Consider the following 19,197-nt stretch of genomic DNA (forward strand, 5'->3'; position numbering starts at 1 on the left):
TGCTGTCAAAAGTACTTAAAATTGACTGAAGAATTGAACTCAAGACTAGTAAGAATGACAACTCATCTAGCATAGAACCCAGGATGTTCGAATTTAACTCTACTCTTACTTAAATTTTCACTAACTGTCACAAGAATTAAAACAGAATGTTATTAAAATTTGTAGTTGAGTCAGAGTTATGCATCAAAGAACAATGAAAACAGAGAGATAATACAACGGACAAAAACATCAGCCTCATGCATGGGAAATAATTCATTTACTTAACAAAAGTCTTCTAACACAAAAGAAAAGGGTTGGGGGAGAAAGGAAGGTGGTATGCTCACTTGAGCTAAGAGATTCAAAGAAATAAAGACAAAAAAACAGTATTTCAAAAAGCAAATGTGACAAGTCACTATAAATCTGCTCCATGAGATGGCAACAAAATAAGCTATGAGTTTGACATATGAAATGATTACAGGCCCACAATCATGTTTCTCACATAGTAAGGGAAGAATAATCTTCCTTCTAACTCAGAGAAAAAGCAATAATAACAATTACTGTTTGGTAACAGAAGCAGTTGAGGGGTCAATAAGTAATGCAGCAGGCTGTACCATCACAGCCTCATAGTTCAAACACTGCCCTCCCCAGAGGCTAATGGTGTGAACCCACGCAAGCAGCCTGACCTAGCTGTGCTTCCATTTCTTCTGCTCCAAGTCAGAGATAAGTGTTTTTGTTCTGTTTTGTTTTATCCAACTAAGGAGTTTTGCAGATTTTAAATGGCAGTAATACTATCTTTGAGAAAACAAAAATAGAAGAGTTTCTAAGAAATTCGAGAATTTTGTTATGAGAATGTATTGAGTAAAGGAGCTTTAGTTAAGTGAGTTTGACTCACTGGCTGTTGATAGTGTTGAAAGGAATCTTAACTCAGGCAAGCTGGGGGTTAGGAGAGCATAACGATATTAACAAAGACCATTTGTGGACATCTTATATTTCAACATCTTCAACAAATGGGACCTTGTTGGTTATATCACCTCAAAGTTACACTGAAATTCCTAAAATATTTCATTTCCCAGTGAATAAATGCTGAATAACTTCATTCCAGGAACTTATTGTTACTAAGCCAAAGAGAGTCTACCTATTACAGTAGTATCATGGGCAATCACTGCTATCACTAATAAATTTTTAAGCAGTTTCTAAATTCAGTCATAATATCAGGAAAAGTATTTAGAATGACAAAACCAGAAAACAAAATTCTTAATTATAATTGGTATATGCAGAAATTATAAAGAGATAACAGGTGCTGCTTTTGTTTATTAAAATTTCAAGGAGGAAGGCACATGTATTAGAATGGCTAAAATCTAAAAAATGGAAAACACCAATTTCTGGAAAGGATGAAGAGCAATAGGAAGTCTCATTCATTGCTTTTGGGAAGGCAAATGGCTCAGCCACTTTGTAAGACACTTTGACAGTTTCTTACAAGGTTAAACATAGTCCAACACTTGCACTCCTAAGTATTTACCTAACTGATTTGAAAATGTAGTCTACATAAAAACTTGCAAGTGAATGTTTTATAGCAGTTAATTCATAATAACCAAACATGTAAGGAACCAAGGTATCCTTCAATTAATGAATGGATAAGCAAACTGTGGTACATGTTAAATGGAATATTTTTCAGGGGGGTGGGGGGAAAGGAACGAGCTCTCTGCCAAAGACGTGGATTAATCTTAAATTTACATTTCTAAACAAAAGGAGCCAGTGAAAAGGCTATATACTATATGATTACATTTATATGACACTCTGGTAAAGGCAAAACTATAGCACGGCAAACAGATCGGTACTTGCCAGGGATTTGGAGGTGACATGGGGTTGAACAAGTGAAACACAGGGGATTTTTTTTAGAAGAGTGCAAGTATTTGGTATGATGTTATAATGGCAGATATATGACATTACGCATTTTTCAATACCCATAGAACTTTACAACACAAGAGCTAAACTTACTGTATACAAATTTAAATGTGTGTGTGTGTGTGTGTGTGTCTGTGTGTGTGTTTAGGAGGTCAAAGTATCACAGGATAGAAGACTATAACAAAAGAATCTAGCTGTATTACAAATATATGAAAAAATCTCACTGGAAGTGGTGGGGTAGAAAGGTGCTTACCTAAGTAACCCTGGATATGAGTGGACACTATAAAACTTTATACATAACTACATACTCCCAAACTGCCCATAGGCACTGTATTTTAGTTGATAAAATTGTTTCCCCTGGAGTTGTTTCTGTTAACAATTCTGAAACAACTATAAACGTACACTGGAATTGAAGAATTCAGTAAATGGATGGCTAAAGGGAGTCAGGTTTCTCCTTGTTAGAAAGAAGGATATAGACAAGCAAGAGGGAAAGGTTAGAATGATCCATATGGTAACGGAGTAAAGTTGGAGACATCAGTATTAACTCATATTTAGCATATGATGAATACATATAAAAATGTTTATAGATGGGCATATATATATATATGAGTTAGTCTACACACATATATTCTCTTGCTCTGTCAGCTGAGAGGGCGTAGAAGCAAAACACCCCAATAGCAATGAGTACAACCAATGCCCAGGTCATGGTTTCCAATACCATTCTCCAATAAAAGGTATCAGGGCTCCTGAGAGAAATGGCTCATTCTAGACAACTGGGGCAGGAAGTATGAAAGATGAGTCTGGAACATCTTATAGTGCTGGGAAGTAAGGAAGTGCTCAAAACACACTATGCACACACAGACACACACAGTATGGGCATATGTCAGGCCAATGATGGGCATATGGCCACATACAAGCAAACAGGAAACAAACAAAAGATCTGACCAGTACACCTGAAAACTGTCAAGGTCATCAAAAACAACAAAAGTCTGAGAAAATGTCATAGATAAGAGAAGCTATGGAGATAAGTCAACTAAATGTAACGTGAAATGAAATCCTGGAACAGGAAAAGGTTAAAAACTAAGGATATTGAAATAAAGCATGGAATTTTGTTAATAATAACCTATCAATATTGTTTTATAAATTGGGACCAAAGTACCATACTAATGTATGATGTCAAATGGGGAAAATGGGTGTGGGATATATCAGAACTTTCTGTGCTATCTTCACAGCTTTTTTATAAATCTAAAACTACATTAAAACTTCATTAAAAAAAAAAACTTAAAGGGAAAGGAAAAATAAACACCAACCTACTGAAGAGTTCAGAAAAGAGAACAAAAGACAACCTGAAGAATTTAGGAATCTGAAGGGTTGTTCTCCCTTCACACAAAGAAGAGGTGCTAGACAGAAAGCTGCTAGTGATAGCGAAACAATGCTTTAGAGACACAGAAACAAAAATTTAAAATTAAGAAAAAGGACTTCCATGTTCTTCCAGCAAAAAAGAAAAGCTATGTCTGGAGAAATTTAGCAGGACAAATGGGAAATAGTCTGTCACAAGATTCAGAAGAAGATGTTCCTAAAAGAGAAAAAATACCTAGGAGAAGAGGGAAACTATGCCACATTCCACTCAATATCCAATAACCAAAAATGGAAAGAACCAAGGTATCCTTCAATCAATGAATGGATAAGCAAACTGTGGTACATGTTAAATGGAATATTTTTCAGGGGAGTTGGGGGAAAGGAATGAGCTCTCTGCGAAAGACACGTATTAATCTTAAATTCACACTTCTAAACAAAAGAAGCCAGCGAAAAGGCTACATACTCAATATCCTTGTAACTTCTAAAACTGACTTGTATAACTTAAGGATATGTTTTTATTATAGTGTTTATCCTACACATATAGGAAGCAGTGTCCATACACAATGGTCTCATTCTTTCTCAGGACTATCTACTATATCTAACTATTTCAGGGAAACTATATAAGCAGAGAGCAGAATACAGAAGTTGTCTCTAATTTACACAGAGCCACTACCTAAAGTCTCTGTTTAGAAATTGTTTAATAAGATTCTATGATGATATTCTTAAACTTTTCCATTAAATCAACAACATCAGAAACACGGCCTTTTTGCAGGTTTTGTGCTGGCCTTATGATGTCTAACATATGAGGCCAGCTACGTAGCAAGATCAGCTTGAAATCTGAGCAAAAAAACTGTCACAGTGTTTACTATAGCATAGCTAAGAAACCACGTTTGTGTTGTGATGGGAAACACCATCACCCTTAGTTTGCATTTTCAACACCTAAAATATAAAGAATAATCCTAGTATCTAAACTGAAATGATCCAAATTGCAACGCAACTGAACTTTCCTCAATACTGACAAGAAGTTTGTCTCATACAAGCAAGTATCCCAAGTATATTTGAAAGAGCAATGCACTAAGCAAAATGTGACATCATGACGATTCTAAGAATTCAGAGAACTGGAAAGGTGGTGTGTAATTAGCATCAGAGGAGTGATGACACAGTCAACAACTCTGGAAGGCAGCACAAAGTAATGAGAAGAACATGAGGTTTGGAATCAGACTGAAATGAATTTAAATTCTGCCTCTGTGGCTTGTTAACTCTGACCAAAGATATCAACAAGTTAGTTAACCTTGCAAAGAATCAGTTTTCTCACCTAAAAAAGTAAGCAAACCTCCTGCGTCTGATGCAAACATTATTTGGGGAATACTCAATAATAATAAAAGCAAACATTTATGTTCCATTTGTTTGTTATATACTATGCTGTTCTAAGTATGTACTTGATATAAATTAACTCATGTAATCGTCTTGGCAACTCTAGGAATTGTGCAATTATATTATTTCCATTTTGCAAATGAGAAATATGAGGTAAGGAAAGATGAAGTAAATCATTCCAGTTCGTGCAGCTAGTAAGTAGCTGAGATGCATTTTCAACCCAAGTAGTCTGGCTCCAGTCTTGCTCTAAATCACTACATTATAGTAACATTATTAAGTTATTTCCCCTCCAACTGCCTTAATTCCAATTCATTTTAGTAAAATACTGAAAATATTTACTTTTAATGAAAGAGGAAATTGATCAGTCACCAAGTTATAGTAACAAGAACTATAATGGCAGAAGTTATTTATTGCTATTAATCTTAATTCACCAATAAATATGGTAAGCTGTTACTACACTAACTAGTTCTCCAAGATAACAAATATGTTAAACATATTCTTATCTACTAAACAATTATATTATTTAGAGTTATTCCCAGAAAATCCCCAAGTTAGTCTTAACCTAACCTTAAGCTAATTCTTCACAATTTTATGACTAATTAAAAGGCTCCTGGCCAGGCGTGGTGCCTCATGCCTGTAATCCCAGCACTTTGGGAGGCCAAGGCGGGCGGATCACGAGGTCAGGAGATCGAGACCATCCTGGCTAACGCGGTGAAACCCCGTCTCTACTAAAAATACAAAAAATTAGCCGGGCGAGGTGGCGGGCGCCTGTAGTCCCAGCTACGCGGGAGGCTGAGGCAGGAGAATGGCGTGAACCCCGGGGGGCGGAGCCTGCAGTGAACCAAGATCACGCCACTGCACTCTAGCCTGGGCGACAGCGAGACTCCGTCTCAAAAAAAAAAAAAAAAAGGCTCCTAAATACACATTACATTACAAAAAAGTATATACAAGTTGACATATAAGCAAAAAATTATTACTTATAAAAAAACAGAGAGTTCCATACCAGCTAAAGATTGTGGAATCAGTGGCATCTTATAAATGATTTCACAGTATTTCAGGATCCCTGACACTAAGAAAATATTGTGAGGAATAAGCCCCAAAGGTCACTTCCTCTATCCTCCTTACTAGCCCTCTCCCAATAAAATAATCCCACGATAACATTGCTCCCATTCTGACTTAAATGTCTTACATTTTTAGAGAAGATAAAGCAACACTCTGACAGACAGAGACCTTTAAAACAGAGAAAACATTAATGAATATCTTTTCAGAACTATGCACTTCCTGACTATTTTGAGAGGAAATGCACTTAGCAAGGGCAGTATAAAACTATACTTTGAGCAATACTTAGCAAATAACTGATGCTTCCTAAACCTGCAAATCTTTATATGCTATAACTCATCAGTAAATGAATTAACCTAGAGCTCTCATTTCTATTTGTTCTCTAAACTACTGTGGGAAGTATTTTTCCTACACCCCAACTCCCCCATCTGGTAGCTCCTTAAAGCTCTACAACAACTGAAACACCCACAACACCCTTAATAGTATTAGAACTTGTTAAAACTGAAATAGTCATAACCTGATTTATATTTAACTTATTATGACAAAGGAGACTATGCAATTTATCACCCTTCTCCCTTAACTCTCCTACTCACTTTGTCTCCCTGCCTACAACACTATGTAAACCCAAGCCATAAGAACAAATAGCAACATTTCAGCAGAAAACATGGTACACACGCTTTAATACATGCTTCATCATACCATTCAACCATTACAATTTCCAAGAAAATACTAAATGTTGCCTCATAGAGCATAAACACATTTCTACTATTTAATTTGAGCTAAAAATAGGCTTTGCAGATTAGGGCTAGAAAAGATTTTCTATTTTTTGGACAACTAAAATTAGATCATTTTGGTATGCAAAAGACATTATGTACCAAATACAGCAATAAATTTAACTCTAAAGTCCTCCAGCAGGGAGGGCACTGTCTACTATCTTTCTTTGCGTGGCCAGAGTTTCAAGGGCCCAGCCTCCATTATCACAGCAATTGCCAAAGTACCAAAATGTGGTGAAGAGATGACAAGAAACAGACCATAATCAATATCCGTAATTTGTAAATGAAGAGACAGAAAATAGAAACAACCAGTTTCTAAGCCAACAAAAGGGAAACAGACAGCAAACATTTTGATATCTGGAAGCAGTTCTTTCGCATTACTCCAGAGGCATGAAACACCTTGTAGGGCGCAACTTGCGCTCCCAGGGAGTCCCATGGAAGAGGTGAGAGAACAAATAAGTGACAGAGGCATAACAGGTCTTCTCCAACTCACTTTCTCCCTCTCCTCAGGTCCTCATTTTTATTCCATGCCACCCTCTAAATGCAAACTTCAACCTGAAGGGCCAGTAAATGACCAAACTTTCTAGAGGAGTTGTTTATACTAAGTAGGTAGAAATGCTCATTTTGGAATGAGAAAAATCGCTACTATGATCATATTTTGTGATCTATGACTTCAAGTCTTTTTTGATGAAGTATAAATAATATACAAATAAGTGAATAAACAACACATTTCCAGACTCTAATACAACCCTGTAATAGGTTAAGAAGGTAAGAGAAATATATGTTTGCCAATCTCAGTCCACCAATATTCTAATCACACTCCCCAAAGGTGATAAATATAAACCATGGAGTTGGAACACTGCCTTCTGCCATCCAAAAAAAAAGGTTCCCAGGCATCAAAATTTTTCTTATCTTGGTTGAAATGTTGTTTTCCTGTGCCACCCCCCAACAACCTCTCAAAAAATAATTTATGTCATGCTTTTCTGTCCAGTAAGCTGACCAATTCTTTCATTCTCATATATGATTACAGAAGAGAATTTAAACACAACTTTAAAAAAAGATAAAAATCTAAAGAAGCCAAGATTAATCATAGCTCAGTGACTTGTTAAAAACAAAGCTTTTATTGAATATGACCCACTAAAGCTGTCCTCAGAGAGTCAATATATCAAGAGTTCTAAAAAGACACTATTCAAGGAGAACAGCTACCTCTTAGGCACATAATCATCTGTGCCAGCATCTGGTTGGCAGGTGGCAGGCATTAAACGTTAATCTTCAGAAATTTAAACTTTACAAGATTGTGCTTTAAATCTTGAAAACAACCTATCATTACTTAGAGGAAGAAAATAATCAGACCTGGTATCTCTTTTGTAGAAAAAGTTAGTATTCATGGAAATCTAAACCCTGTTACATGATCACCTTCTAAGTTATAAACACTTCACTTACCCTAATGTCATCAGGCAGCACATTGCCTGCTGTTCTTCTCACTCACTACTTATCCAACATCTTAGGGCAATCTTCAAAGGGCAACTAAGCTGTGCTGGGCCAACAGTGTCCCCTGGTGGTCACCATTTCAAATTGTTTGACCCAGGGTTTCTTTCCGTGGAAATTCCGCACACTCATTTACAAGCCACAGTCCAACTGCCTTTAGCGCCCCAGTATAATCATTATCTTTGAACACCTCCTATTCCCTCTAACTCAGTGATTCTAAAAATAGGGAGCATAAAGAAGAAAGACGTGAGGGTCAGGAAAATGTTTAGAAACTGGATAAGAAGCAACTTTTCAAAATATTAAACATCCCTTCACTGAGATTCTGATACATCCCTTTTAGTGTAGCATCATCACCCCACCCCTTGAAATCACAATGCATTAAGAGAAATATATGTTACTGAAAGGAGAGTCCTTGAAAATATAAAATCAGAAAACTTTAAACAGCTCTTGGGTAATGTCTCTTTTAATCTCATCCCTTATTTTCTCCAGTCATAAGATTTACTTGGGTATTGTGACATCCCTGCAGTTGTTCTAAGATTAAGGCAATGAATCTTTGGCCTCCTTTTCACTACCCATCACTGTCCTGCATGCTGTTATAGACAAACCACTGACATCTATATGCATCCCCTCACAAAAGGTATACATTTTCTTATTATACAATTTTGTGTTTACAAAAGTTACCTAGGATGAAAATGTAGCCAACCGGCGGCTGGATTCCCAGCTTGAATGTAAAAGAAGTCTACCTCTAGAAGTCTGACATGTTTAGAAAAATCTGATAGACTCTTGGGTTGGGATGACCTGGAAACTGTTTGTAGGAGAAACTCAGATGTCTCCAGGGAAAATACTTTAAAGGAAAAGAAAGAACATGCAAACTGGTTTGCCCTATTGTCCATCACCTGACCCCAAAAGAGATTTTGCATTCTGTGTGGAGTCGCTCACTAAGATTTGTTATTCCCCACTAGCACCCTCCAGCACCCCATGGATTCCTATCTGGGTCATAAAGAAAAAAGAATTCCAAGAAAAACTTAAAAGAGAAATTTCTCACTAGAAACATCTGTAAGACATTAGGAAAAAAATATTTCTTTTAGAATACTTTGCATGGAATACAATGTAGCTCTCACACACCAAGAATGTCAGATAGCATGGTAGTACAGCTGAGTTATGGTAGCTTATGGCTGTATAATTGGCTGCAATCTACAACAGTACCTTTTAGCCATGTTGGAGCATCCAAAAACAGCCCCTCTGTCATAAGTACAAATATCTTTAAGATGGACACTCCCCTAACCCCAAGTAGGGCACAGACACCTCAGTAGATGACCTACTTCACTGACAAGGCCACAGAAAGGAACATTGGATCGTAGAGTGTTAAGAGTACCTGTGGGCCACCCTTCTGCCCCAACCAGGACCTCCCAGAAATAATAGAGCATGACTGAGAGGAAAAAAAGATCCTACAACTTTAGCTGAGAATAAGGGCCAAAGAAACATGGATTATACAAAGCTAATACTATTCACATGTGAATATTTGAAATTGTTTCCCTGGAATTTAAGTATTTTTGTTTTGATGTTTTTCCATCTCTAATTAAGTGGCATGAAAGCAATTTCCACTCAAACATCTTCAGGAGAGTTAACACCCATCACTTCACAAGGTCTGGGTCTCAACTTGCCATATTCTCCACATCTCTCTTTGGTAGAACATGAAACATTTCCACCTCGACTTTCCCTCTCTTTCATTCTCTCTCAACCATATAAATATATATAGTTAATATACCGAGTATATTAGCAGTACACTGAAGAATTCCTGAGACATCTTCAATTTCTTCTTTGTTGGAGTGGTCTGCATAGAAGCATCTGTTAGAGATATTGTGGAAATTCTTTTCTGCATCCCTGTAACTAAGAAGAAAACAAAATTAGCATAAGGAGAAATTTTTGAAAGCATCTGCGAATGCAACTCATATACACACGCACAAGCACACGCAGTCTATGCTTTCATCAGTCACATTTTAAAATAAGTGAAGCTTTGAGACATAATTCTGGCATAACCCACCATTCACATCAGCATTTGCAGTGTAGACCTGGAACTGGAGGCAACTGTTAACAAGAAAGCTATGTGTGAAAAAAATTGAGGAGAACAAAAAATATATCAGCTTTGTATAGCTAATGTATCACTCTTTGAGCACTTCATCAAGGCTAGTGATCTGTTTCTATGAGGAAGCTGCCTACAAAAGGAAAAGTTAACAATGTTAATTTGGTGTCCTGGCATTCAATGGTGCTGAAAGTAAACACACCATAACTTTTGTCACAGTCAAGAAGATAGCAGTACAGGCCGGGCGCGGTGGCTCACGCCTGTAATCCAAGCACTTTGGGAGGCCCAGGCAGGCAGATCACGAGGTCAGGAGATCAAGACCATCCTGGCTAACACGGTGAAACCCCATCTCTACTAAAAATACAAAAAATTAGCTGGACGTGGTGGCGGGCGCCTGTAGTCCCAGCTACTCTGAAGGCTGAGGCAGAAGAATGGCGTGAACCCGGGAGGCAGAGCTTGCAGTGAGCTGAGATTGTGCCACTGCACTCCAGCCTGGGTGACAGAGTGAGACTCTGTCTCAAAAAAAAAAAAAAGAAAGAAAGAAAAAGAAGATAGCGGTATGGTGTATAAATAATATACATCTGGCAGAATTTGAGTCATGGTCTTACCATTTTCTATCTGTGAGATCTTGAGCAAGTAACATAATCTCTGTTAGTCTAAATTTCCTCTCTCATAAAATGGAGGTACCTCCTAGAGTTCTTGTGAGGACTAAATAACACAATGCCTGTAACTGGATATTGGCTGAGACTTTTTGAGTTGCCTCTGAATGAGAGCTAAGACAAAAAAGCTGAAGACATTAAAGGCCAAATCCTCCCACATTCCAAAGGGGTAGCCAAGAAGACCACAGCTCTTCTTCAGGACTTAAGAGGAGACTAAATAGCCACTGCCCCTGTCACTCTACCACCAGCTTACAGAAGCAAAGGAACAGAAAGACTTCAAAATAAAATCTTCAGAAGAGTGAGGAGTTGGCCTAGGAAGAGAGTGCTATGGTACTTTTCCCCCTCCCCTCCTAGAAAAGGAGAAAAGCGGAGTGTTCCCTGCAGAAGTCCAGCTGGTGCGGGGAGTCCACAGCTGGTAAAGATTGGGGATTACCCATCTCATTCCCCAGTGAACGTCTGCAGAGGCAGTGGATTTCCTGATCATACTCCCCTGTCTGACTGATAAGAGGAAGAAGACTCTGGAGAAAGTTATCGACAAGGAAAAGAAATAGAGCAAAATTAGGAGCAACCTAAAGGCCCACCGTTTGGCAGGGCAAATATGTGAGTTTCCCATGGGTTAGGGAAGAGAGAGGCAAGCTTGAGTTTTCTGGTTGTCATGGTGCTCTTCCAATCTAGAGGCTGCCAGCCAGGGACAGGGCTTCCACTAGCAAGACCACAAGAGTGAAGTCCTTAGGTGCAGGAGCTGGGGCATCCGAAACAGTCAGGGCAGAACTCATACATGCACCCTAGTGAGGGCATGACAGCCAAGAGAGGACTGCTACAACCCCAGTGAAATTTTCCATTTTCCATTTCATTCATGCTTCACCCAATACATCAGAAGAGAAAGGGACACAGAAAGGAATGGCCTGGAGAAGAGGAGTGAAAACCCACATCATACACTCTGTCCTGCATTCCAAGTCTCTTAGGCCAAGGCCTGACCCAGACAGAGAAAGAAACATTAGAGTCAGACTGGATATGAGAGTAAAGATTTAAATTGGTCTAGAGTGAACTTCATAATTCTTGGAAATATTTAGAAAACAGAGCAATCTGTCTAAGCTAATATTGAAGGGGATGTATCCTAGCATGCTTGATGTGAGTGGAGGGAAAAATAAAAAGGTTTCATGTTTGTACACCTCATTGAGATCAGACTCCAATAAACCAGTTAGGCAAAATGCTTTCTACAGTTTCCAGAATGCAGGAGTCACTCAAGAGGTGAAACAGGGAGCACAGATATTAAACACAGACAACCACAGGGTTATTTTTAATTCAACCTCCACCATTTTTATCAGAATGACCTTAAAAAAGTACTTTTTTCTCTCAGCCTCAATTTCCTCATGTGTAAAATGTGCTTAATACAATACTCTTATGCAATATTTTTAGGATTAAATAGAAGATGGAAAGTGCCCAGCATATCTCCTCAAACATAGTAAGCAATCAATAGATATTAGCTTTTGTCTAATTTGTTTATGTTCAAAAAGATAGTTTTTTCTATGTAAATATATAAAAAAGAAGCTAGACCATTTTTAGATTAAAATAAGCCACAAAATCTGATCATGAAAGCTTAAGTAATATCCTTGAAGTTTGTTTCCCAGAATAATCAGAATTCACCCACTCTTAATTTCACTCTAGTGTTCTACTGAATATTCTGGCTTAATTTCTCCTCAATTGTCAAAAGAAAAAGAGAACAGAAGGTTGGCTGTATAAAACAAACATAGGGCCCACATTAGTAATTGCAGCAATACAATTTAATGTTAGATGACTATAAGAATTGGTGTCCCAGACTAATATGAGTTTGGCAACAGTCCTACCCATGATATTAACACAACAATGCTTATTCTGGCAAAAAAAAAAAAAAGATAAAATTACTGGCATGGTTCTGAATACATATTTCTTTATTCTTTATTGTTTAAAATATATAGTGAGTGAACACTATATCTCAGAAAGATTATCACATCTCTCATAGTAGTTTACTGAAGAAATCTGTGCTTCGTCTACCCTGCCATGGCAATCCATTTTTGTGAGCCATAGACCAGTAGGAGTCATGTAGTAGAAATATGAGGGAGAGCAGTTGGGTCAAGCCCTCTAGAGACAGAAATTTCAGTCAAAAAAAAAAAAATCAACAAAAAAGATGCTCTCTGTAAGAAGAAAACTGTAGCTAGAACACGAACTGGGCATGTTCAGCTCCAGATACTAAACAACAGATTCTAAACTTTAAAAGGCCCAAGGAAGACAGGAAAAGGTTGCAGCAGGAGGATAAACTGAAGACAATCAACAAAAGCTGAATTGCAAAAGAGTCATTTACTAACAGCAGTAATAATAATTCAATTCATTTATTGATTATCTTTGTGTAACAGGTACTATGCTAACTACTTTATGTGATTATATGACTTCATACATTATTATCATTAAGATTTCATTTAAACCTCACCACAACCCTGTTATTATCCCCATTTTTAAAACGAGAAAACTGAGGCTCAGGGATTTTAAGTAACCTTCCCAAGATTATTCATAGCAAAACCTGACTTTATGTCTAGTAAGTCTCATATATCTACTTACAAAACACAATCTTTCCACAACATACAAAGAAAGGGCACAATGGCAAGAATTATATCAGAAAAAAAGTACCATTATAAACAGACATTCCTCTATCCTCAGTTTCTTTTAATTTCTAAAGTGAATCCTGCCTGTCTCCTACTGACTTCTTCTGCTCCTCACTAATCTTTCCACCCCACACCACCCAGAAAGTTAGTCCATTCCCTAGAAGTTTGAGTTAAAGAGCAACTAACATAAAGATGCACATTCAATGCCCCCTTACTCATTCCAGGTGGAGGAAAGACAGTGCTATGGGAACAAGAAGCTCTCCAAGTGAGCATGAATATGTAGAGTTTATATAGTAATCAAAATTTTCCACAAAGTCAACCTGACACGATTGGAGTTTGAGGTAGGTGATGGAGAGATACTTTAGATGGGGTGATCAGGGCAGGCTTTCCTGTAGAGAAGACATTTGAACAGAGACCTATATGTATATAAAGAATAAGCCATGCAAACATCTGGGGAAAGAGCATTGCATAAAAATGAAACGATACATACAAAGGCCCTGAAGCTAAGGTTGGTAAGTTGAGAAACCAACAGAAGGTTGAAACGGAGTGAAAAAAAGGGAAGTGGAAAGGGATGAAATTACAGAGGTAGGCAGAGGCCAGATCACAGAAAGAATTTAGACTTTATTCTACCATAATAAGCCATTATATAGTTTAAAGCAGGGGCTTCAAAGTGTGATCCCTGGACAAGCAGCATCAGCATTACCTGGGAACTTGTCAGAAATGCCAGTTTCTTGAGCCCTACCTGAACCTACAAAATCAGAACCTCTGGGAGCAGGGCCCAGTAATACGTGTTTTAACAAGGCTGGCAGGTGATTCTGATGCACATTAACATTTGAGAACCATTGGTTTCACGTAAGAAGGTGGCATGATCTAATTTTTTAATTGCTTTGCTGTGGTGAAAATACATATTGGCGGACAAAAGTAGAAACCAGAAAACTAGACCAGAACGTCTTGGTGAGAGATGATGACGATAGTGGATATGAAGAGAAGATTTATCACATTGCATGAATAAATTATTTTAGCACTCATTTCCCCAACTTGAATGATCTCTATGAATAAATAAATGAACAAGTGAATGGATAAATTAAGGAACAGAATAATGTTTAAAGATAAAGTGGATAAGGTACAGAGAGGCTATCTTACTCCCTAACAGGAAGCCCCATCAGCTACTCCCTCCCAGTCCTTCTGTCTGTGACCCTTCGGAACAGCTGCTCTCTGCGTTGAAGTCTCAGTCTTGGCAGACAAAAAAAGCCTCAGAGAGTTTCTATGGGCAACCAGTATAAGAATCCAAGGAGCAGAACCGTACAATCCTAGAGCTCTGATAAATAAAACAGATTAAGGGCAGAGTTTTCAAGGAAAGGAAAAGAAGGTTAGTGGTTGAAGGATAATTAAGAAATTAAAAAGAGAAGGACTAGCTCATACTCTGTTACCTGTTCTGCTTCAACACCTCAACACAAAGTATTTAAATGCTGAGTTATTTCAAGACAGCTTTAAGCAAGCCCCATTTCAGAGATTAGGAAAAGCATCTCCTTCCCAACCTCACCTGCTGACAAGCATAACTAAAATTATGCTTGTCGGCACTTACTCTCAATTCTCAATACAGGGATTCCAAAATCCCTTTAACTGTAAGAAACACATTCTTTTTCACAATTAGAGATAGGAAGCCTTAAATTGTATTTTCTTAAGAGGAACAACATACAGCTGTAAACACTTTTTAGTTCAAGGGTGAGTGATATTAGCTGCTCTGCTTTTTTGATTGTGAAAAGAGAAATAGAAAGTAGAAAGATGGAGAATAAAAGGCAAAAGAGGAAGTTGGACACTAAAGTCATCAATGAGAAAAAAGGCAAGAAAGGGGAATACAGTCAAGAAAGGCAAACATGACAAAACTGCTGCCAACAGGCCCCCTTTGTCTTCATCAGCGTGAATGCAAATAAAGTCAGTGAGCAAAGGTACTTCAGCTCCAAGAAATGAGCCAACACCCAAGCAAAAATATGCTAATAGGCCTATTTGAATCATGCCAGGCATCAAGACCCCTCTTCAAACTCTCTGTTTTCTTTATACTGTGTATGCAATAAACAGAACTAGGAAAAGACCACACATGCAATAGACAAAGAAGCACCACAGACCATGTCTACATAGGTAGAAGGGGAGGGCTGAGGCAGCCAGCTGGATAAAAGGGAACTCCCTCCATTCTATCAATGGAGAAAAAAATTTTCTGATTATAGCAATATAATTTGGTTATCTATTTTGATCACATTATAAGACTCCCACTCCAATTTGCCTTGAAGGTATACTTTAGTTCAAAAATGAGAATATTTCATCAGTTATTTTATTTCAAAAGAGAAAGAGCATGCCATAATCCCAGAAAATTAGACTTTGATGATGGATATTGTCATAAAAATACTAATAATAACGATAAACATAAGAGCAAACAGGTATGTAGTGCTCACCACATACAAGGAACTACTTTAAGTATACTAACTAATTTAATCCAAACACCATACTTTGCAAGCAGGAAATTCAATGAGAGTGATTAAGTTTTATTTCAGGATATGTGGAGAAAGATTAATTTGACATTCTTTATCTCCATTAGGATAAACCATTTAAAATCACTAATGGCCTCAAACTAAAAGCCATGAGTTTAAATAATATGTTTTTCCTAGAACTACACTCTTGAGGATTAGCATGACAAAGTTTCAAAGCAATTCCCTTTGAAATGACAATTAACATAATCATCAAGCACTTAAAGTATATGGCATTGTACTAGGTACCGAGATTATTTTTCCATTAAGATTTCTTCCCTTCTGTTCTGTGAAAAAAAATCACACTATACCCTAATAGCCAAAATTATGTTCTTGATCCCTATGGCAATGACTATTAGCCATAAATATGAAATGATCCTGAGAGCAGTTCAAGAAGTACCACAGTTTGAACCCTGACTTCTCAAAAGTTCTTAAAATCTTACAAAGATAAATCACTGTACCATATAAAGAATACTAACAAGGTAAATTAAAAATATACATTGCCTCTAATGTCAATAAATTTAATCTAAAAGCTAGATTGCATGAGTAAGTAAATTTAGGCTTTCATATTTGCCAGTTGCTTTCTGCCATAGCCAATTAGAGGTGTACCTCATAATCATTTGGAGCTCTCTGTTTACAAAATGCTTTCATTGAAATTACCTCATTTAATCATTACATCTAATCCTTGATTTAGTTATTATTATCATCACATTTTAAAAAAGAGATAGAGTTACTTAGTAAAAAATCTATGTGCTAGTGAGGCCTTGAAGTCCTGTCTTTTGACATCAAGTCTTCTTACTTTACACCAAGTCTTCTTACTTTACACCACATCACAACCACTTCAAGAAATAGGCGATAATAAAGAAAAATATGTAGCACGTGACTCTAAGTAAACTAATTCCTCTCACTGAACTGTGTTAAGGCTGTAGTGATTCTTATCAAACTCTACTTAAGGATTCTAAAATCCCATTCAAAGCATCTGGGTTGGTACCAATAAAGCTCACCACATTAGTAAGGCACAATTATATGATTCAACATCGGAATAAGAGAGTAAGAACATGAGAAGACTGAGAAAAAAAAAGGAAAAGCAATACCAGAAAGTAATTTCATTTAAAAGAATTAAGCACAAACAAGCCAAAAGAAATCACTCCAAGGGACCCCCCCAATAAGCCTTCACCCCCCACACTATGAGAACATAGCCACTTTAAAATAAGGTTGACCTGGGTAGCAGAAAATCACATACTCAACAGCTATGTTTGAGTAATTACCTTTAATTTGCCCCCAATAATAACCAAAATCAATTTTTACTTACCCAATAACTTGATGTTCATAATACTGCAGTGTCCTCTTGAGAGTTTGCTGTATCGTCTGAGGCTACAGAATAATAATAATAATAAAAACATATTATCAGCAAATCAGTACCATTCCCACTGTGAGTCTCGTAGGCAGACAGGTGAAACTTCTGATTTATCTCTTGAGAGTTTTCCTTCTACAATATTAACCCATTTTGCATCATGCCATGTATTTTCCCCACAGTAACTAATATGAGGCACTCAGCAATTACCCAGAACTTCCCAATTTCAATTATGATAGTATTTCCTAGGAATGTTTTCTTCAATTCTTTTGTAACAGCTATTAAGTTCAATAAAATACTCATTGGCTGCCTACAATAAACCCAGGCCTTGTGGGTAGCAGGGAGGGTGCCCTGCAGAAACATGAGTCATGGTTTTTCCTTTCCAGCGTATGTAATCTGCATGAGGTAATGACCAACTGAAATGAAATGGCACATCTTCATATTTTCTTCTACATTTTAACAAGGTTTTCAAGGATGGTCCAGCAAGCAGTGATAAATTGAGTTAAAAGAGTCAACTTTATAGTAAGAGATATTTTTAAACTTAAATTATCTTTTTTTCCCCTGTTCTTTGAGGAGACTAACAAAAAGGCAGAGTAGGATGGGAAGCAGGTGATCCAGGGCCCCACAGCCATGACTGTCACAGCAGTTCAGCCTGACTTCCTCCATGTCCCAAGAGAATTCAAGCAAAGGTTCTTTCTGAAGCATACTGAATGGGCCACAAGTGCTTCAGGCAAAAAATGGGGTCTGCAACAAATATCTAAGCAGCTCATGACCACATTTCATAATCTCTTCTCCACAACGGCTCAAGACAGAGGTTCTTAATCCCAGATCAAGAAATTAAGCAACAGAGACTGAACTTGGAGTTTCAGACTTAGAGAGCCATGAATGGGACACCAAGATCCTAGAACCTAGATGTTATTAGGAAGTTATGATAAGAAGAACCAAGTTCTCAGTAGCAAGAGAATGTTTTAAATAACAAAAACCTGTAGTCAATTAAGCAGAAAAAAAGCACTCAAGGCCTCATCAAAACATTGATCCATTATAGCCAAGGATGAATTCTTGGGGAATACGAATGTAATACAAACCCTTCAAGATGCGAGGCAGCATGGTAGCCTTCTACCTCTAAAAAGGTAATCTGCAGAAAAGGTCTAGCATAGTGCTGATACCTAAGAAGCAGTTAATAAGTATCCATTTCCAATTGCTAATCCTTCAAAGTGGCTGTCTTAAAAATACATCGTCTAAAGGAGACCCCAGGAGCTGGGCACTCTGGCTCACGCCTGTAATCCCAGCACTTTGGGAGGCCGAGGCACGTGGATCACTTGAGGTCAGGAGTTCAAGACCATCCTTGCCAAATTGGTGAAACCCTGTCTCTACTAAAAGTACCAAAAATTAGGTGAGCATGGTGGTACATGCCTGTAGTCCCAGCTGCCTGGGAGGCTGAGGCATGAGAATTGCTTGAACCCAGGAGGCAGAGGTTGCAGTGAGCCAAGATCACCCCACTGCACTCCGTCCTGGGTGACTGAGTGAGACTCTGCCTCAAAAAAAAAAAAAAAAAGGAGACCCCAGAAGTCTATGTCAAATCTCACTTAGACCCACTCCATGTCCACCTCTTTATAAAAACATCCAAGACAGATGTAACACTCTCCCTACCTAACACTCTTCGAATCTTTAACATCCTCCTTGGTAGGCAATGGTTAAAGTTAGAGGAAAGTGAGCTTAAATTGAATCAAGGGCATCTACTGAGATCTACTCTACATTACCACGTAGGAGAACACTTTCACCACACAAATCTAAGGCCTCAGATAACTACTGCACATTAGCCAAACCAATTCACAAATTAATTTTAGGAGGAATCAGCTTCCAAGTGTTCAAAGGAGAGGTACAGAGCAACTTCTTTCAGCAGCTGCTTTTCATTTATACCAGGACTCAGACTGGCACAAATGTTTCTACTCATCCAAACAGACTCAAAGCAGAGTAAATGGTATGCACCTAGGAAAGAAAAA

At 37.7% G+C, this 19,197-nt stretch overlaps 1 protein-coding gene across 1 annotated transcript in view; it reads right to left on the bottom strand.

Moving 5' to 3' along the window:
• Window positions 1-19,197, bottom strand: part of GUCY1A2 (guanylate cyclase 1 soluble subunit alpha 2) — a 372,058-nt gene that overhangs the window by 322,622 nt on the left and 30,239 nt on the right. Inside the window, exons 2-3 of the mRNA XM_054439506.2 lie at window positions 17,153-17,214; window positions 9,706-9,827 (exon numbers count right to left, since the gene is read on the bottom strand). Coding sequence (XP_054295481.1) covers window positions 9,706-9,827; window positions 17,153-17,214 — 184 coding nt within the window. The remainder of the gene's footprint in view (window positions 1-9,705; window positions 9,828-17,152; window positions 17,215-19,197) is intronic.

Source organism: Pongo pygmaeus, chromosome 9, assembly GCF_028885625.2.
Source record: "Pongo pygmaeus isolate AG05252 chromosome 9, NHGRI_mPonPyg2-v2.0_pri, whole genome shotgun sequence".
In the NCBI taxonomy this organism is placed as follows: Eukaryota; Metazoa; Chordata; class Mammalia; order Primates; family Hominidae; genus Pongo; species Pongo pygmaeus.